Source organism: Hibiscus syriacus, unplaced genomic scaffold (assembly GCF_006381635.1).
Source record: "Hibiscus syriacus cultivar Baekdansim isolate YM2019G1 unplaced genomic scaffold, ASM638163v2 tig00110384_pilon, whole genome shotgun sequence".
Lineage (NCBI taxonomy): Eukaryota > Viridiplantae > Streptophyta > Magnoliopsida > Malvales > Malvaceae > Hibiscus > Hibiscus syriacus.
Window position 1 is genome coordinate 6,713,246 of NW_024062715.1, and position 22,450 is coordinate 6,735,695.

At 32.6% G+C, this 22,450-nt stretch overlaps 1 protein-coding gene and 1 pseudogene across 2 annotated transcripts; one reads left to right on the forward strand and one right to left on the reverse strand.

Annotated features, from left to right (window-relative positions):
- Positions 1-15,446, reverse strand: part of LOC120122252 — a 41,571-nt pseudogene extending 26,125 nt beyond the window's left edge.
- A 542-nt stretch (positions 15,447-15,988) lies between these two features.
- On the forward strand, positions 15,989-21,817 carry LOC120122002 (ATPase 11, plasma membrane-type-like). Of its 2 annotated transcripts, XM_039141264.1 has the most exons (22): positions 15,989-16,090; positions 16,190-16,294; positions 16,404-16,523; positions 16,612-16,710; positions 16,816-16,953; positions 17,048-17,182; positions 17,276-17,455; positions 17,550-17,756; positions 17,841-17,960; positions 18,064-18,183; positions 18,283-18,405; positions 18,494-18,598; positions 18,700-18,844; positions 19,088-19,252; positions 19,367-19,605; positions 19,785-19,817; positions 19,940-20,021; positions 20,409-20,569; positions 20,714-20,899; positions 20,982-21,164; positions 21,253-21,431; positions 21,608-21,816. In XM_039141264.1, the coding sequence occupies exons 2-22, from the start codon at positions 16,241-16,243 to the stop codon at positions 21,702-21,704; spliced, it is 2,871 nt and encodes a 956-aa protein (XP_038997195.1). In that variant the 5' UTR covers positions 15,989-16,090; positions 16,190-16,240; the 3' UTR covers positions 21,705-21,816. The 2 variants fall into 2 exon arrangements, with proteins under 2 accessions (XP_038997195.1, XP_038997196.1); XM_039141265.1 differs by lacking the exon at positions 15,989-16,090 and having other exon boundaries at positions 16,223-16,294; positions 21,608-21,817.
- Positions 21,818-22,450: the final 633 nt, after the last annotated feature.

Here is a 22,450-nt window from a genome sequence, read left to right on the forward strand (position 1 = left end):
TGTTCGAACATAATTATTTTTCAATATATGAGTTGCCAATACCACTAAAGAAAATTAATTTAGCATTTTGGGTGTTTAAAATCGGATTTTAGCATTTTGGTGATCGATCCCCCCATGAGGGAACCGATTCCCCCTTTGAAGGGGAAATGATCCCCCCCACAGGGGAATCGATACCCCCTGGGGTTCTGTTAAAATCGGGCAGAATCCTTCAAAACATGCAAAAACCCTCCATTTTCTTCCTTGCCGACCAAACTCTCTCCCTATCTCATTTCTTACCTCAAATCAATGATATTAATCGGAATTCGCTTCAAATATCATCTTCTAAACCTGTTGGAGTCATTAAAATCGTGCAAACAACATCTAAATCCCCTCAATCTTCATCTTTCAAGGTAAATTTTTCTAAACTCTCTATTTCATTGATTTTTGAACATAGGATTAGTTTTAATTAGTTCTAGGTTGAAATAGTGATCGGGCATTGATTGTTTAGTGATTAGAAACTAAATGTTACAACTAATTTCATCAAAAACACAAAAATTTTCCAAAAATTTTAAATTTTCGAATTTTTTTTTTAAAAAAAATTTGTTTTTCAAATCATTGTGTTTTGATTAAATTATGTTGTTGTTATGAAAACTATACATATATTGTTTCTCAAAACCATATTTTTCAAAAGTTTTTCAAAAACTTTGCCCATTAGGATTGATTTAGAGAACCTTGAAATATTGAGGACTCAATTGAGTTTTGGGATTAATTAAATTGCATACATTTGTTTTTAAAATTGCAGGTTATCCAATCAATTCTGATTTCCTTCACCATGTCTAATCCTAAACGTGCTAGGTCTTCATCTAGTCGTTCTAGTCGTCAACCAAATCCACCTTCAAATCCTCCTCCTATTCCTCAAAATCCTATTCCAAATCTTGATCCTAACTTGACTATCCAAAATTCTTGTTTCAATCAACCGGGTCCTAAAGATTATCGTTATTGGTTTTACCAATATTTTGACTCGTATAAGATTAGGGAAGAACATATCCCATCTCTTCAAGCTATGGTTGTTATTAACTTTAAATATCTCCCTATCTTGCACGAATGGAAATTTGATAAACTTTTCGAACTTGAACCCATTGTCTATCATCAACTTGTTCGTATCTTCTACTGTAATGTTGTTTGTATCAAAAATCGTGACAAGACCAAAACCATAGGAGTACGTTCCTACCTCCTAGGTCAATATTTCCATCTTGATCCGGATTATATAGCCAATGCCTTAGGCTTGGATAATGAAGGTTTATCAAATGAAAAACAAGTTTTAGGCTCACGATATAAACGGAATGATAGTGCAAGTGTTCTAGATCTTCATGAGTTTTTTCTTCATCTCATGATCACTTGGTGGTTTCGACCATCCGGGGGTCGTTATTCTACTCTTAGAGCTTTAGACCTATGGTGGTTGCATTGTTTTGAACACAACATAAAAATAAACCTTTCCGAGATTATCTTTGCTGAGATCGTTGAAACCGTTAACCTAGTGCCAAATAAGAAACTCTGTTCTTCACTAGTTTACGGTTGTATCCTTAGTAATCTCTTTTCTAAAGCCGAGCTTCGAGTTGGTCTAGATGTCGCTTTTCCTCTTAAGAAACAAATCAATCTTCTTTCTTTAACAAGAGCGGGATGGGTCAAAAATAAAGAAACCGGTGAATGGTTCGATCTTCTGCAACTACTCCGGGAGCTAGTTCTTCACAAGCTCCACCCGAAGCTGACGAAGATCTCGAGCAATTAATGCGAGACATCGATGAAGCTGAAGATGAACCTGAGCAGCCCGAGGAGCAGCCCGAAGAGCAAGCACAACAATCGACTCAAATGCCTCCATATTTTCAATCTTTTATGGAGACATTTGATTACCGATAAGCGACCATGGATTCGCGCTTTAATTCTATAGAGTCCCATTTATCCACAATGGGAGCTCAATAATTAGAAATTCTTAGGGAAATGCATGCAAATAATAAAGCAACCAACGCACGTATTAATGACCTCACTGACGAAATGGCCGCTATGCGAGCTCCTTTTCCTCCTCCTGATCCGGATATGTGATTAAATGTTTTACTTTCCAAACTTCTTGTTTTAACATTTTGAATATTTTGGAATGTTTGAATTTGTGGATTATGAATTTGTTTGGATTTATGGATGGTGTGAACTTATATGTTTGGTGTAATTTGTTCATTATTGCATCATTTACATCATTATTAGCAATATGACCAATTTTACCATATCGCATTTTTTATGAATATTGATTATGAAACTAATGGCTAACGGTTCTCTTGATTGTGATCTTAGCAGCTTATGCATACATATACCTAATCAACTGACTACATCTTTTTCACGCTTATTTGAATCTTTTTTGATTTAACAAAAAGGGGGAGAAGTGTGTTTTAAGTGTGTTTTTAAAATGATAAATGGGAGAAGTGTTAAAGTAAAGGGGAGTAATTTCAAAACTTGATTTCAAAATATTAAAATTACTAAAATGTTTTGTTATATCAAAAAGGGGAGATTGTTGAAAACATTTTGATATTTCGATATAACAAATTAAGTTAAATGAATTTTAAGATTTTCCAAAATGATTTTCTAAGTATATTCGATATAATTATTCGAATATCAAAACATTACTCAAAACATTTCAAAAATCATTTTTAATCCTTACTTAAGTGTAAAATTAAGTTTTAATCTTAAAACAATTTCTAAATAATCTTTCAAAGTATTTCGAACCATTTCAAAGCCAAAAATTCCAGATTGCTCAGAGGGAACCGATTCCCCCCCCAAGGGGGTACCGATTCCCCCCTGAATGGTTTGGCTCCGAGATTTCCAGAATGCTCGGAGGGAACCGATTCTCCCATAGGGGGTACCGATTCCCCCCTGTTCAACGGTCGAAATATTTGAATTTTACACTTAGGGAACCGATTCCCTATGATGAGGAACCGATTCCCCCAACGCTCCAAGCTGTTTTATTAATTGTTTTCACACTAAAACGGCTATATTATCTTCATTAATTATCCCCAACGTTCAGAAGTGATTCAAGGTGTATTTAAACAAGTTCTGAAGCCCTTGATCAACAAGAAATCATAGAGAAACAAGGGAGAAAGCATCAAACACCAAGTTTGTGCAAATCAAGCCAATTTTCCTTTCAATATTCATTTTGCTTTCAAGAACACCATTTGTGCTCATTTGTAATTATCTTTGAGTGTTCTTTTCTTGTTCTAGAATTGTGCTAACATCTTATCTTGTGAGGTTTTCCTTGTAAGTTTGCAAATTTGTAATCTTCTCTTTGGGAAAAGAGTGTTCTCAAGAATTGGGGTATATTATTGAGGGTGTTGTAAGGTTATCTCTTTGGCCTCAAAAGAAAGAACAAATTAGTGAATTTGTTGGAAAATCCTTAGTGTGGATAGCTAAGGTAGTAGACGTAGACTTTGATTGAGAAAGTCGAACCACTCTAAATCACTGTGCAAATCTTATCAAATTTCTGCAAAAGCTTCCACCGAATTTTTAATTGCCAATTCACCCCCTCTTGGCTAATTCCGTCGATCGATTAACTCAACAAAGTTTGACTTTGGTCAAGAGGTTATTGCGATTAAATGTGTGGGAGGAAGATTCGGCTTATAGAAATTAATTCGACTTCATGGGAACACATTTGACGAGATGGCTTCGCTAAGAGGGAATTGAGATCGAATTTGAAGGTTATTGAAGAAACAATCCGAGTCGGTCGCCACAAACTTAAATGGTAATTGATCTACGGCAATTGATGTTGTTAGAATCAATTACCGAAGCCGGAATCAAAGATTGCCTTGGTTAATCGGTATACAAGATAGTCACGGGGATTACCCTCGTAGACAAAGTAACCGATGTGAATCCCGAAGATAAAATCTTATTCGATGGTCAGAAGAAAATTGCGTCAAAACAAGGCTAGAGGCTATTTTACCGTATTTATTCACAATCTCTATTCTCTTATTTTTATTTAAATTGCTTTTATTTATTTAATCGCTTTTATTATTTAAATATCTCATTACCAAACCGCCCATTTATTACTTTCACGCCTGGTGTAAACAAATCGAACAAAAGTTTATAATTTTCTAAGTCCTTGTGGAATTGACCCTTATTTCTCTATACTATGCATTTCCTTATTGATTAATTGAGAAAAATGAATTATTTTCACATCGAAAAGACAATTTTCAATGGTTAAGTAGAGAAAAGTTATATAGTATTGTTAGGGGTAAATGTGAGGTAAATTGGCCAAATTTGGGTATATTTCTGGTTGAAAACTGGAAAATCTGGCATATATATCGGTACTGATAGAACAGTACCGATACTATAGACAAAAATTGGGTTGAATTAGATGGAAAGTATCGATATTAATTCAATAAGTATCGGTACCAACAAGGTAGTATCGATACCATGGTAAGGGTATCGATACCAAGTAACATCAAACCTAATTTTGGTATCGATACCAGAGAGGGTATCGGTACTATAGAATAGTAGTATCGATACCATGGTAAGGGTATCGATACCAAGCCACATCGAATCTAATTTTGGTATCGATACCGGAAGGGGGTATCAATACCATAATAGGGTAGTATCGATACCATGGTAGGAGTATCGATAGTGAAGAACCACAAATTTTATGTTACGCTTATATTGTTGTAGAAAGATTAATAATAAGTATTTTTTTTATTAATGTTTAAGTTATAAGTGTTAGGGAATACACTAACAATTGATATTATACATGTATTTAATGAATTTGGGTTAGATCGAAATCAAGCTCCCGAGTCGAGTAAGGCAAAAGGCAAGGGCCAAGTTCCGGAGTAATCATCTTCTCATTTTGGATATCTAAGCAAGGTGAGTGCATTTAATTATATGCGTATATGCGATAATAGTCATAGTGGTATGAATTATGGATGTATGTATGGTGATTACCAAATGGCACTAAGTATGCTAAAATGTTAAGAAATTCATATTAAGTGTATGAATTTTTGTATAGGGCACTTTGTGTGCTAAAATGTTAAGAAATTCATACTAAGTGTATGAATTTCTGTATAAGGCACTTTGTGTGCTACAATGTTAAGAAATTCATACTAAGTGTATGAATTTCCATATAAGGCACTTTGTGTGCTAAAATATTAATAAATTCATACTAAGTGTATGAATTTTCGTATAGGAAACTTCGTGTGCTAAAATGTTAAGAAATTCATACTAAGTGTATGAATTTCCGTATAGGGCACTTCATGTGCTAAAATGTTAAGAAATTCATACTAAGTGTATGAATTTCCATATGAGAAATATATGCGTATAAACCTAAGAAATCCTTAAATAAGAAGTGAATTTTTACATTGGTAATGGGTATGCAAACCACACAGATTTTTGTGATGGTTGATTAATGATAATATTAGCACTAGCGGTGCAAATTATAGAATAATTATTGAAATGAACGATCCCTTGTAATGTAAAGTATAATACAATAATTTGTGTTTAAAACTTTACTTGTGATTAATTATGCCTCGCTAAATAATATTTAACATGTGTTTATTTCACGCGTAGGTGGAATCCCAGCTAAGTAAGGAGATCATCAGACATTAAGTAAGAGTCGCCTCATCAGTAAAAATATGACATACTTGTCTGCTTCTGATATATTTTAGTTGGCATACAATAGGTTTAGTAAAAACGCTTTGAAAAGCTGTTGAATTAAACTAATGTATAATGGTGAAATGTGAAACATCTATTTTTATTGTATATGTAAGTTTAATGCATGTTTACATTATAATTAAATTATAATAGTTTATAAAATGAAACAAAATTGTACGGATTTTCAAATGGAAATTGGTTTAAAAGTAATGTTACATATGTATCTTGTATACATAACGATATACGGGAGATGGGTGTTACAGGTCGAATGCTTCATAGTCCCTAGGTAAATTTTTTTGTTCAATTTTAAGCATGAATTCAACTTCCTTACATCAAATACATGTTATTCCAATCATCATATCATCAAATTGAATCAAAATTCAACCAACCTCAATAAACCGTAACCATGACCTAACATGATTTAAGCTTCTACACTTGATTTTAATCATCACTTATGTTTTAGAATTATTCAACAACTTCGATAACATAAAAATCTTCCATCAAATCTTCAAAATCAAACATGTTCTTCATCCACCCAAATCATGTAAATCATTATTCAAGCATGTTTTCCATGAAATATTTTTACCAAATGATAGAGAATTTCAAGAGGATTAATTCTCTATCTAATAGCTTAACCCAAAAATCAATCGAATAAGCTTAAAAATAAATTTGAAAATTCTCACCTCTTGAGTTATGGAGTTCACAGCAACAACAAGAGGAAAAGGCGCTGATTTTCAACAAATTTCATTGGTAATTATCAATTAAAACACTTCACACCTTTTAATATAATTGAATTTTAAATTCAATTAATGATAAATTTCAATTTCACCTTAATGAATCATGATAATTACCAAATGTCATTGAAATATCTTCCATTAAAATATCTTGCAATAAAAAATGAACCAATATTAAGTTGACTTTCTACTTTAGCCTTGCAATTTTCAAAAATTACATTTTAGTCATTAAATTCCTCAATTTTTGGTCAAATATGAAAAATTGACTTCAATTTCATTGATCAATGCTAAATTTTTCTATTTTAGAATATGAAAATAATATTTCCAATCTTTATCTAGCATCCTTCAAATTTTCATAAAATTTCAATTCAATCTGATTATCTGATTTCTTATCAGACTTTACTGCTTTATAGCTTTTAATACAAATCTCATATCAAAATTCTGATTCCCAAGAAAATTCTTATTTCGAGACAAATTATTCATTTACATGCCAAAATATAGAACTTTTAAAAATTACATTTTGTTCCTAAACTTTTCAAATTTTATACTTTAGCTACTAAACTTTCAAAAGTTACAATTTGGTCACTACAAAAAAATTTGGGGTATTGCAATTAACCCTTCAACTTTTACCAACTTTACATTTAAGTCATCAATTATGGATTCTTTTTAGAATTCATATCAACTTTTCCACTTAATTCATAAGGGTCTTCACCATTATGGTCACTTCAAATTAATTACTAAAATTTCTAGCACCTTAATAATATACTTAATCCAATACTTCAACATTTGGAAACTTGGAATTTCATCTTTAATTCCTACTATCATTCAAATTCAACCATTAACCTTAGCAAACTTGCATTTTGATCCCAAATCAATATTTAAACTTAAAAATCAACATACTAATAAAATTTCTAGCATTGTAATTTCTTGTCCAAATAATACCATCACATTTACAAACTTACAATAAAGTCCCTAAATTCTTAGGAGCTTCCAAATTCCACTTAAAATTTGGTTCCAAACGACTTCCTAACTTAAAATTTCAGCATTCCATAATTAAAAATTCAACATTGAATACCTCAATTTATACATTTATGTAACAATGTCCCATAATTCTCAAAACTTACAAAATAGCCATTTCACTATCTCAAGGTTCCAAATTGGTCCAAGTTGATCTCCAAAGCATGTAGAATACATCTAATATCAATTATAGACCATAGGAAATTTTCAATATTTCCCCCTAATTTTCCCCTTATGACCGAATACCCTTAGTGCATTAAGACTTGATTTCCATTCAATTTCAAGCATGAATACAATTTCCTTACATCAAATTCGTGCTATTCCAATCATCACAACATCAAATTAAATCAAATCCATCCAATGTCAATAAATCCTAATATGATAGAATGTTATATTGAATTCTACACATAATTTTAATCATCACACATACTTTAGAATTAATCTACAATATCAATAACATAATAATCTTCCATCAAATCTTCAAAATCAACAAGTCCTTCATAAGCCCTAATTTCCAATCTCATCATATAAGCATGTTCTCCATGTAATTTTTATTTCAAATGATAGAGAATTTCATGTAGATTAATTCTTTATCTAATAGCTTAATCCAAAAAAATAAAGTATGTAGCTTCAAAAATCAAATTAAAGAGCTTACCTAGAAGGCTATGGTATTTTCGGTCAATCTTGATGAAGATGGAAAAATCTTGATTTTTCTATAATTATACTCTAATACACTTGGCTAATCTTTAATATAATTGAATTTAAAATTCAATTAAAGAGAATTTCCAAAATTGCCATTAATGAACCTTGATAATTACCAAATGACATTGTCATATATTCCATTAAAATATTCCTTAGTCAAAGATAAATCAATTTGGCATTAACTTTCTACTTTGACCATGTAATTTTAAAAAATTGCATTTTAGTCACTAAATTCTTCAATTTTAGCCAAATATGAAAAATTAACTTTAATTCTATCGATCTATGCTAAATTTATCTAATCTAAAATATGGAATAATATTTGCAACCTTTATCTAGCATCCTTAAATTTTTTTTGTTAAATTTCGGTTCAATCCGATTATCTAATTTTATATCGGATTTTACTACTTTATAGATTTTAACAGAAATCTCGTATCGAAATTATGATTCCACTAAAATTCTTGTTTTAGAATGAACTATCCATTTATGGGATAAAATATAAACTTTTAAAAATTACATTTTTGATCTCTAAACTTTTATAAAGTTTATACTTTAGCCATCAAACTTTCAAAACTTACATTTTAGTCACTAACCAAAATTTGAGGTATTACAGTTTACCTTTGAAATCATTTAAAGACGAACATCGAGAGAGTGAGGCGAGGTCTCACTGCAGATTCAATGTTCTCGGTGTGTAGAAATGACGATGAAACTCTCTCTCATATCCTTAGAAACCGTCCGTCGACAAGAATGGTTTGGGAGTATCTTATTCTAAATAATTGTAGATATACATTTTATTCTATGACTTTGGTTGATTGAATTCATACTAAAATCTTTACAACTACAGGACTAGAAAAAGAAACTTACCACTAGAGTCATATATTCGGGATAATACTTTGGAGATTATGAAAACAATGTAATAATTTTGTCTTTAATAGACAGGTGTGGGCATCGATGAAATGTGGGCATCGATGAAAGTCGTTCACTCTGTACGAACTTGAGCTAATCATCAAAATCGACCGTGGCGATAACCATTTAAGTGGAGTCAAACACAATACGAGGCAACGATGACTCCCCTCAAAAGCTGGAATTGCAACGATACAGTCAAATTTATTCGTATCTATTTTTCATTCGAATTTTTTAGTTGAATTTTAATCTTTTCCATGTTTGAACCTTGTATAATCTAAAATGACTACTTTCAATGTTATAGGAAAATATTCAAATTATATATTTAGTTTACGATAATAGTTACAAATTATTATTATAATTTTAAATTGTTTATTTTTTTTAATAAAACTAATCACTTCTATTGAAAAAGAAAACACACACTTTGTTTTATCATCCACCCCACTCTATTACAAATGTATAATTTTAAAAACCACGACCATCAAAATGAATGTTGAATGCATATATCCTCACTCTCCTCTACCCACCTTATAATTATTTACTTTCTATTAGTAATTATTTTTAAAATTTTTAATGATAAATAATTATATAAAAATAATGTTTCAAAAAAACTTAAACATAAGAACTAAAATATTTTCTATAATCCCGAATCATATATATATATATATATATATATATATATATAAATCTAACATATTCTTATATTATTGTCATTTAAATAGTTATATATGTATAAGAGTAAAAATGATAATTATGTATGATAAAGTAATCAAACGAAACAAATAATTACTATGGTTGGTAATGCTCATATTTAAATTATTTTTAATACTGATTTATTGGCTCCTTATCCAGACTTGAACTGAATATTTATTAGCTATTATAACTGTTTAATTACAGTTTTATTACAATGTAGTGACTATTTATTTGTAGCTATTATAGCAACTTAATTGTAGTTGTTATAACAGCTTAATTGTAATTTAATTGCACTTGAATTCTTGTATTTTTACTGGTAATCTTAGTCTATAAATACCGATGATTTTTCAGCTATTAGGAGAGAAGAAAATCACTTTCATCTTATATTCTTCAAAAGCATTTCTCCGCTATTTAAATGTTTTATTATTTTTGAGTTTTGAGAGGAGAGCAGTATCGTCTAAGTCCATTTCATTTTTCGGATGTATGAAATTTAGAGAGTCATGTTAACCTCGAGTGACCATTCTTCCATTGTAGCGATTACACACATCGGAGTGAATTCGCTTCTAAAGTAGTGGTTAATATCATGACACGATTGATCGATTCTTTGTTTATATATTTCATTATATATTTTTCTAGTTAATGTTAATGTCTCGTTTTGTAGTCGTCTATTTTCTAACAACCATTTCATACAGTAAAAAAAAAACTACCAATCTTACCCGTCATAGTTTTCTTTTAAAGAAACTCCATTAGAGTTGTTCGAATTTTGTCACTTAATATTTGGTCACTTTTGATTATAAAAACTAGGATGAACTATATATTTAACTATACCTTTATTGTGTGATTTTACTTTAGTAGTCAAATTATTTTTCTTAAATCATATGTAACATTATGTTTTGTTCATTCGTCATTAAAAGTAAATAAAATTATTGATGTGTCAATTTTTTTTAATTTTTTGATGATGATGTGATATAATATTATGATAACATGTCAACATTGCTATTAATTTTTAATAATGGGTAATCAAACTTAACGTTAGATGTGACTTAAAAAAATTAGTTAGATTACCAAATCAAAAAATACAGAAATAGATAGATAGATGACTAAATATGGAATTTACCCTAGAAAGAAAATAAAATAAATATAATGGGTGAGGGTACGGATTTGTACGTTTTCAAAAGGGTCTCACTTTTGGCTGTTTTTATTGAAAAATGGGGTGGCCGAAGAAAACATGTGGATTTAAACATCAAATGTCCGACCAAAAAGAACTGTGGCACATGCGGAGTGGGCCAATCTTTTTGAAACCTATCCAATTTTTCAGGATAAATTATGTGTATCAATTTTAATCTATTTTAATATTTTAATTTTTAAGTTTTTAAAAAATATATTAATATTTAGTTTTTTCTATTTTAATACCCAATCTTTAGAAAATTAATACGTTTAGTACATAAACTATCAATTTTAGCTTGTTTTACTACTTAAACTTTTGATTTTTTCAAAACTTAGCTTTAAATTTTGAATATATAAAATAAAACAAAAACTAAACTCTTTGCATATTTCGAAAAAATTGAAAGTTTGGTATTAAAAAGGATCAAAACTGATAGTTTAGTTAGTAAATGCATAATTTACCCTTTTTTAAGGGTAAACTACACTTTAATTTTAGTTTTATATATTTGTCTTATTAAATTCAAGAATCATAATATTTTATAATTTTTATTTAATTAAAATATTGTTACTTTTGTTTAACTTTTTTTATTAAAGGTAGTTAAAATTTCAATAACTAAACATTTTAAAGTTGATAAGTTAGGTAACCCCATTTTAATTAAATAAAAATAAATATGATCATATCTTAATGTAATAAAAACAAAAGTGATCAATTTTTTTAATTCAGTGGGGAAAGTGTATAAAATTTATATGAACGTGATCAATCCTATAATTTACTACTTTTAATTAGTTTGATGTGATTATAACTAATATATATTTATAATTTTTTTAATTAAATTAAGAATGAATACAAACCCCTTATAAATATTATTATTTGAGGCGGTTTTATCCAAAAATAATCCCAAATATTTTAATATTACATGTCAGGTATCGTTTTCTCAAATTTTATCACTCTAATACCCTTTATGACAAGTGATAATAAGGCGCTTTATGCGAAATGCACCTTTGCTTAGATGGATCAAAGGCACATCCTCTTAAACACATTTTTCAAGAAAAAAGTTGACATGACACAACATGAGAATGTGCGTTTCAAGAGACGCGCTTTCCAGGGGTTTTCTTGCCACATCAGAGGTGCGTTTGGGAAGAAACATTCTCTAAACATTTCAATATGCATATATAAACTAATATCATTAGATTTTTCAATTCATGGAACTAATATTTATTAAATTATTAGACTTTTCAACTCATGGAACTAATATGTATTAAATTATATTGTTGGTTCCTATAGTTTTATTTTTTTTTAGTTTTTTAAAATATATTTTTTTAAATATGTTTTTAGGCAAAAAAAATCATGCTCATGTCAAAATTTCTCCTGGAAAGCGCGTGCTAGGGGACGTGCCTTTTGTCCACCTAAGAAAATGAGCGTTTCACGTAACACGTCTTATTATTACTCTGTAAGAAAGGATGTTATATCAGTAAAATTTGAAAATATGATACCGAAAAGATAATATTATAATTTTTGAGTGATTTTTGGATAAAATGGCTTGAATCTAAACCTCTAAAAGAATAATATTTCTTTCAACAAGTCTCCAGATGAGTTCAAAAAGCTACGTATTTTACACACTTATCATTTTCATAATATAAAAAATATAAACATAACTCCAAAAGATGCATATTCAAACTTTTATAAAATGTAGATCATTAGCTGCCAAATTTTTGTTTTGAATATTTTTTTTCCGTTTTAACAAAATTTTTGTTACTTGAGATAAATATAAGCAGACATTGATTGTTATTTTTACTACTATGTAATGAAAAAAATACTTTTATCATAAATATATGGTAAAAGGGTACTTGAGGCCTTTGTATTTTAAAAAAAAATTAATATGGTTCTTGATTTTTTTTATATTTAATGTGATTCTCGAACTTGAAAAAATAACTCAATGTGATCATTTGATCAACAGTTTTTGTCATTAGTCGTTACGATGTTGACATAACACTTTAGGTACTGATGTGGTGGTTCATAATACTGACGTGATAATCCACGGTGATTGGTGTTGTGACTGATGATGTAGTAGATGAGCTAAATTTTTCTTTCAAGTTCGAGGGTCAAATTGATTTTTTTTAAAGTTCAAGGGTTATTTGATTTTTTTGAAATACAAATATTTTACATAGAAAATACTACAAATATATATTAAGTCTTTTAATCCTTTGATTTTTATTTCCGACACCTCTTAAAATTTGATTCTTTCACTTAAGCATATTTTTGTCATCACGATTTGCATTAGTATCAATATTTCAGAACACATAATAATGTTAGAAAGTATGATAGATCGTATATATTTTAAAGTTAGTTACAAATTTTGATATATATGAAGAAAATTTTGGTATTAGTCTGTTATGATATTAAAAAATATATTTATGAATTAATAAATTTATGATTAAAATAATATAAATTTGATTAGATGATGATTGTTTGTAATGCAATATAAATAATTGTTGAGAACTCGCTTTACCAATACTAATATGAATATTTTACTCTTATTTTTAAAATATTTATTCTTTATCTCATATATTTGATATTGTAATATTTTTTTTACTTTTTACTCATGTTTTATTTTTCTTAATTTTAGAATAGATTTTTATTAATTTTAATTTTAATATTTATTTTTGATATTTTTATTTAATAAATAATACTAATAATTAATGATATTTTTATATTTAACTTAATATTTTTTTAGAGATTGTTATTGCAGTTTGATTTTGAACTAAAATATTTTTTTTAAATTAATCATTGATATTTGATTTATGGACCGATTAATCCATATCAAATTTTACAGAGGCTCATTTGGAGGCGACCCTTCCAACCCAATTTACTCCATACGCAAACGTCAGGATTCGAACCCCTGATTTTACTTAAAGAATCTAGTGTCTCGTCCAACTGTACCAACCGGTTATCGGTGATATTGAACTAAAATATTAAAATTTATTTTAATTTATTAAACAATTTAATGATAAAATAGAATATTAATAATCGAGTGAATTTAATATATAGGAGCTTTATCTCTTATATGTATACACTAATAAAGAACCTCGAATATTTTTACAATACAATACTCAAATACATGAAGCAGAACTTTTAACATTATGGGATTTACCAAACAGCCGCCATGTGTAAGAGATGAATATAATTCATCAATAAAAATATAAAAAATATAATATATATATATATAATAATTTTAAATTTTTAGAGTAACGATTATCTTTATCTATTTTTTCCCGATCTATTGTTGATGCTAAAAATTTACTTCGTTTCTTATTGTTAAGTTTTTTCGTTCAAAATCGTTGAAAGAAGAGTAGTTAAGGGACCGATAAGATGCCAAAGCTAACGCAGATGTTAACCAAACGTGAATTACAATTGAAAGGAAAAAAGTCAGTTTTTAAATAATTTTTTAAAACATGTTTTTTTTACCTTTTTCAAAATGTTTAAAATGATATTATGGAAATTAGAAAAATGATATTATGGTTGCACTTAAAATGAATCCTCGATTAACGTCACGCGCCATCTTTGACGACTTCCTTTTTGCATCAAAATTGGAAGGTGAGAAGTGAACGAAAGCCCATCTCTTGCCAAATCTGTCTAGGTAATACATAATCTCTAGCAACATGCACACTGTTTTCTACTTCCATGGGGACACCACGAGTATAATCACAGTGACGGATCTAGAAATTAAAAAATGAGGGTTCAAATTTTAATACTCGATTCTAAAAAAAAAATTGGGTGTGCAAATTTCTTGTTATGGACATTCTCCATTTCATCTATCACACCTTCTTCCCTCAACCATGGGCTAAGTGTGTATACCCTCCTCCTTGGTGGTACATGAAGCAATATGTCTCATTGTGGAACTAGATCTTACTTCGGTTGTAAGATGCACAAATGACAAAAAGCTTCCACATGTCCTAACTTACCACATAAAAAACAAAACATCTTTAATTTCTCATATCGGAAAGTCGAATAAGTGAAACCCCCATTAGGAAGACCAATCTTCTTCTTACGCTTCAAAAGCTTCCTCATATCCATCATAACACGGATTACCCTTATATCCCAACACAATTGTTGCTGTATCAAATTCGATATATACTCCAATAAAATTTTTCAATTTCTTTCAACTTATTTTGAGATAAAATCCTACCGATAACTCGTTGATCAAACCCAAAAAGCCACAAAATTTAGATCCGTCAACCCTGGATCCTTCCCTTGGGTTAGACGATGAATGATAAGAGGATGTGAGTTAAAATACCAAGTTCCCTCTTTCCAAACACGTTCAACATCTACCTTGTGGTAAAACCAAAAAAGAAAACGCTCATCTCCCAGTTCAACGATTGAAATACCTTGAATAGGATGCTAGACATTCGCCGTCATAGTCCTCATTGCCTGAAAATTAACATTGCCCGTTGTAAGAAGCCTACCCACCAAACAATTATCAAAAGAGACCAACGTCACTGCCTCCATTCGACCAATTACTAATGCCTCTTCTTCCTCCTCCCCATATCCATATTTGCCAATTCATTTTCAATATCACCCATCGCTCTAGCACACAAATGCAAGAGAAAACAAACCAACACTAAATAACCAGAATTAAAATCCATAGAACGAAAACGATCCAAACGACAGAAAAAAAATCTTAATTTTGAGTAGAGAGGAAAACCCTAATTTTGGGTAGAAATTTTATTTCTTTTAAAAAGAATAATTGAATGATAAAAATAAGACTAAAATTAATTGGTGACTAAATATGCAGTTTACCTATTATTTAAGATAATGTACGGACGTAGGCGGCTGGTATTTGTTTTTATGTTTGGGTAAAGCCAAGCGAGAAAAAAGAATTTTGATAAAAGCTTAAAAATTCCCAAATAATCCCTTGAAAAAGCTTAAAAATTCAGAAAAACCGCAAAGGCACAGCATCCCAGCCTTGGAGAAGAGGGAGAACATAGTTTTCTGTAAACAAAATTATTTAAAAAAAGTAAACAGTAGGTAGAATAAAATAAAAAAACCACCAAGCAAATTTGGAAATGATTGTTACTGGACTTGTATATATATCAATACCAGCACCACCACTACTCTTTTTCTGTTTGGTCTCTTTTCTTTTCTTTTGGGTTGTAGATTTGAGCTTGTTGAGTTGTTCTCATTTTGGTTCCTCAGCCATAATCAAAGTTCAAGTCTTTGAAACTAGGTATAACTTGTTCCATTTTCTTGTTTAAGGATTTTTTTGTGTGTGTTTCTTGGTTGTTCTGCAATGGATAATTTCCTGTGTTTGGTTTCCCTCCCCCAGCAAGGTGAAGTTTTTTGTTTGTTGATTTTTTGAGCTTTGGAGGAAGAAAAGATGGGGGACAAAAATGAAGTCTTGGAGGCTGTTGTGAAAGAAACCGTGGATTTGGTAAATAGATCTGAGCAAAACATTGAAGCATTTTATCTGTAAACTACGATATGTTTCTTGTTTACTTGTGTTTAATTTGTGTTTATGAGCAATTGTGTGACGCGAGCAGGAAAATATACCCATTGAAGAAGTTTTTGAGAATCTAAGATGTAGTAAAGAAGGTCTTACTTCCGAGGCTGCTGAGGAAAGGCTGACCATTTTTGGACACAACAAGCTCGAAGAGAAAAAAGTAGTATTTTTTATCTTGAAAATTATAAATTTTCTCTTGTATTGTTTTCCAATTTTGATTCAGGTCTTACTCTTGTTGTTGTATGCAGGAGAGCAAATTTTTGAAGTTTTTGGGCTTTATGTGGAATCCTCTCTCATGGGTTATGGAAGCTGCTGCTATCATGGCCATTGCTCTTGCAAATGGAGGAGTCAGTGCTGTTTTCTAATGGATATATGGGTTATTTTATCAAAATCTATTGGAAGATCTTTGTCTACTTGGGATTTTTTAATTGAATTTAATCTTTGTTTTGCAGGGGAAGCCGCCGGATTGGCAAGACTTTGTTGGCATTATTACTCTGCTTTTCATCAACTCCACTATCAGTTTTATTGAAGAAAACAATGCTGGTAATGCAGCAGCTGCTCTCATGGCTCGCCTTGCTCCTAAAGCAAAGGTATCGTTCGTGTTTGGTTTCACGAATTTGTAGTTTCCATGCGATTTCTTTCGGTATTCCATCGTTGTTGTTAATCATCGATCTTTAATCAAAGGTTCTTCGAGATGGAAGGTGGAATGAGCAGGATGCTGCTGTTCTGGTGCCTGGAGACATAATAAGTATCAAACTAGGTGATATTATTCCAGCTGATGCCCGATTACTTGAGGGTGATCCGCTTAAAATCGACCAGGTAGGTTCGCGATTTATCAAACTGGTGCTTGATTTGATTTACCGTGTTCAAGCTGGTTTATCCAAACCTTGATTGTTTTTGTTGTGTTTGCAGTCTGCACTAACAGGAGAGTCCCTCCCTGTAACGAAAGGACCTGGTGATGGTGTTTACTCTGGTTCTACTTGCAAACAAGGAGAGATCGAAGCAGTGGTTATTGCCACTGGTGTTCATACTTTCTTCGGGAAGGCTGCCCACCTTGTTGATACTACTAACCAAGTTGGTCATTTTCAAAAGGTAAGTATGTTGATTCATCTTCATTTATTGTTTTACTGTCTTGGAACTTTGTTCTTTTGACTATTATATATTTTCTTTCTTTTACATCTTTTAGGTCTTGACGGCGATAGGGAATTTCTGCATATGCTCTATTGCAGTGGGGATGATAATAGAGATAATTGTCATGTATCCAATTCAACACCGGAAGTACCGTCCTGGAATCGACAATCTTCTTGTTCTTCTCATTGGCGGAATCCCGATTGCCATGCCTACAGTTTTATCAGTTACTATGGCTATTGGTTCTCATAGGCTGTCTCAGCAGGTTTGTTGGATTCATTAAAAAAAATTGTTTGACCACAGTTTAAAATATTTGTGCGCATTATGGGTTTGTTTATAATTTCTACAGGGAGCTATCACAAAAAGAATGACTGCAATCGAGGAAATGGCCGGCATGGATGTTCTTTGCAGTGATAAGACCGGAACACTGACACTGAACAAACTTACTGTTGACAAAAATCTTATTGAGGTCTGCTGTATAGTTTTACCTACTGGCTACAGCTTGAACCTCCTTGGTGAGAAGGTGTTTTTCTCATTACAAATTTACAATTGTGTCTGAATTAATGTGACAGATCTTTGCCAAAGGAGTAGATCCAGACACTGTGGTTCTAATGGCAGCTCGAGCTTCTAGAACCGAGAACCAAGATGCAATCGATTCTGCTATAGTTGGGATGCTGGCTGATCCAAAGGAGGTAATTGGTCCGATCCAGTGTTGGTTCTTATGAGACACTAATGTTTCCCCTAAGTATCTTCCCTGCACTTTTGTTTTCTGATCTTTTTTGGTTCGCCAGGCACGTGCAGGAATTCAAGAAGTACATTTCCTTCCTTTCAATCCTACAGATAAGAGAACAGCTCTAATTTATATTGACGGTGATGGTAAAATGCACAGAGTCAGTAAAGGTGCACCTGAGCAGGTAGCTTGTCTTAGCACCTTTATTCTGGCGCCTATATACGTATGTATTTATATAGCATCCTAATCCTTGCCTTCAAAATGCTTTCTAGATTCTACATCTTGCACACAATAAGTCAGATATTGAGCGAAGAGTTCATGCGGTCATTGATAAGTTTGCAGAGCGAGGTTTACGATCTCTTGCAGTGGCATACCAGGTAATTTTGATCGTACATTATGTCTCTAGAGCTAAGCTTCGGTCTCTCTTTTGTAATCAAATTAGAACTAATGAAATTGTGGCATTATTGTCATTATGCAGGAGGTTCCTGAGGGAAGGAAAGAGAGTTCTGGTGGTCCATGGCAGTTTATCGGTCTCATGCCTCTCTTTGATCCACCTCGGCACGACAGTGCAGAGACAATTAGGAGGGCTTTAAACCTTGGAGTAAACGTCAAAATGATTACAGGTGAGTTTCTTGTTGTGCAGTTAATGTGGTTATTGCCTATTTAGGTTAGAAAATGTTTTCCAGTTTCTAAAACTGATATAGCATTCCATGTATCTAAATGCTTTATTATCACGTATGTCAGCAGCTTATCATGCTCCTCCATTGGGATTGTATTTATTTTGTGTCAAACTTTTTGGACCCTTATTGTGAGGTGCCTTGAATTTCTTAGTACTTAATGTTGCTGAGCCTTGTGACTTCTCTCAGGAGATCAACTGGCAATAGGAAAGGAGACAGGGCGCCGTTTGGGCATGGGAACCAACATGTATTCATCGTCTGTTTTGTTGGGACAGGACAAAGATGAATCTATAGCTGCCTTGCCAATTGATGAACTAATAGAAAAGGCTGATGGCTTTGCTGGTGTTTTCCCTGGTATCTATCGTTTTAGATTTGATGTTTTCTTGACGATATTGTAAATTGTTTACTGCGTTCGTTCCCTGAGCTTGCTTTTTTTTTTTTGGCTTTCCCTAATTTATGTTGGTGCAGAGCACAAATATGAAATAGTAAAACGTTTGCAAGCCAGGAAACACATCTGTGGCATGACTGGTGATGGAGTTAATGATGCTCCTGCTCTTAAAAAGGCTGACATCGGGATAGCTGTTGCTGACGCAACTGATGCAGCGCGTAGTGCTTCGGATATTGTCCTCACTGAACCTGGACTTAGTGTCATCATCAGTGCTGTCTTGACCAGTCGTGCCATTTTCCAAAGGATGAAAAATTACACTGTAAGTTCTCTTTGACCCTGATCTATGTAGAATTTCATCTGATGTCACAAATGCCGTAGTCACCTGTTGTTAATCTCGGCGGTGATATCATAAATTTGCCATGTAGTCTGCAAGTCCTTAATCGGCAGAATGTGGTTACCTCTTATGAGTGTGCTTATTTTTGTCTTTTTTCCCGGCAGATTTATGCAGTTTCTATCACAATCCGTATTGTGGTGAGTAGGAGCTCCTTCCCCCACCCCCCCAATTGTTCCATCTCTCACATCTCTGCTAACAGTGTCGATACAAGTATTATTAAATGTTCGAATTTTTCTGTATGCTTTGCCTAATGTCGCAGTTGGGATTCATGCTACTGGCCCTCATCTGGAAATTTGACTTTCCACCATTCATGGTGCTTATCATCGCAATCCTCAACGATGGTCTGTTCTCTCATTGTCATCCGAACTTATCTTCCATCCCTTTTGTATGTACCAAGTGTGCTTGCTAAGATTTCTCGGTTTTCTTTTTCCAATTCGTTTGATAAGTCGTTTAATTAACTACTTGGAAGAGTTTAGTGTTGCACATTCAAATTACTTAAACAAGTTATATTTTTTCCATAAGCACTTCTAAACCTTAAGGCATTCTATGTTGCCTCCAGTTCGTTAAGCTGTACTAGCTTTTACAAGATGCAATATCTTCGACTAGCTAGCGTTCATAAACCTTAGTGTCAATAATTGTTGGTGATGTGTGTCTGTCTATATATGATACTGTATTGTCAGCTTTGTCAGACTCTTCTTGCAAACCTATTAGTTTTCATCAAATTTCAGGTACCATTATGACGATATCTAAGGACAGGGTCAAACCATCACCTCTACCCGACAGCTGGAAACTGGCGGAAATTTTTACTACTGGAGTTGTTCTTGGTGGTTACCTGGCAGTGATGACAGTTATATTCTTTTGGGCTGCATACAAAACAGACTTTTTCCCGGTATGATGAGCTGCCTAGTTTCGGAAGATCTACTTTAGTTTGAACTATATGTTTGATTGTTTGTAAAATCATTTTGTGTATATTGGCGTTGCTCATGATCTTGTGATGAATCAAAAAGTTGATTGAATTGTTTTAACTTACCAGCGCATATTTGGTGTGTCGACTCTTGAGAAAACAGCTCATGACGACTATAGAAAACTTGCCTCGGCCGTGTATCTGCAAGTGAGCATTATAAGTCAGGCCCTAATATTTGTAACGCGGTCCAGAAGCTGGTCTTATGTTGAGCGTCCGGGTTTACTACTAGTGGCAGCTTTTGTGGTGGCTCAGCTGGTGAGTCGGTTTTCTCTGTTTGAATTGCTGTTCCTTCTGCTAAGTGACCGGAAAACTGATCATTCCGTTTGATTATATATAGATTGCTACTCTTATTGCTGTCTATGCGAATTGGAGCTTTGCGGCAATTGAAGGGATTGGATGGGGTTGGGCTGGTGTTATCTGGCTCTACAACATAATCTTCTATATCCCGCTCGATTTCATCAAGTTCTTCATTCGCTACGCCTTGAGCGGCCGGGCCTGGGATCTTGTTATCGAGCAGAGGGTATGCTCCACCGTCTGTTAGATGTTTTCCCCTCCCCCTTCATTGTTATCTTGTGTGTTCTAATGGGTTTCTTTTTTCTTTTATGTAGATTGCATTCACAAGGCAGAAAGATTTCGGAAAAGAACAACGCGAGCTTCAATGGGCTCAGGCACAGAGGACATTGCATGGTTTGCAGGCACCCGATTCCAAGATGTTCACCGAGCGAACCCATTTTACAGAGCTCAATCAAATGGCCGAGGAAGCCAAAAGGAGGGCTGAAATCGCCAGGTAAACAACTCGTCAACCCAGCTTGTTTATGTTACGACATTTTCTTCTGTTTACCGGTCGAGTTTTTTTTTAATCGTCATTGTTTTCTTAGCTCGGCTACTATCCTACGCGCATGAACATTCTATTTCGAGACAAGTTTACACTCATTCCGTCTTCTTTAATCTCGGTTTTTCCAGGTTGAGGGAACTGCACACGCTGAAAGGGCATGTCGAATCGGTGGTGAGATTGAAGAACCTCGACATCGACACGATCCAGCAAGCGTACACGGTCTAGTGGGAATGATCCAAAGGCATAATCTGGTATTTTACGTAAATGAGAAGCTGTAAGAAACAAACAAAAAACAAAGCATGTTGCGGTCATCAGAGACGGAAACATTGCATTTTGTGCCGGATAGTTTAGCTTTTATGAACGTGTATTTTTTACAGTTTGTATTTATTCAAAGCCCTTTTCTCTCTCCTTTTTTGTCCAATCAAGAACAAACAAACTCTGGAAAATAGTTGTAGTTTTGTTGGGGAAATAACAAGAGTTTCATACCGTTTGAACGTCAAACGGCTTGACCAGGTTTGGACTTTGCTTCTTCTAGTGGTAACGATGCATTCACTACAAGTTACTTTCTTTTCAAACACTCATGCATGTCTCTGTTTCCGAGGGTTATGGACTTTCTTTTCACCTGTTTCCGAGTGTTTAAATGTTTTTAAGGAAATAGTCCACAAGTACGTATCAAAAGGGAGGGCCCAACAATAATGATAATCAAAATTTGATTATAGCAAGTGTCGCAGAGGAAAGCTCGGAGCAGGGTGCCGAAATTCGCGGTTCCATTGAAGACATTGATCACGGTCGCAGCCGTGATGCTCTTCAAGTTGAAGACAGCAGTGAGCTAGATTAAGAAGTTGGCTAAGGTACGAATGGCTCCCAGTTTCTCAAAAGTTCCATTCCCTGCCATGAAGGAAAATGAATCATTCATTAATATCTCCGAAACCAACCTATACGATAAATTTTGTTAAATTTTTAAAGACAAT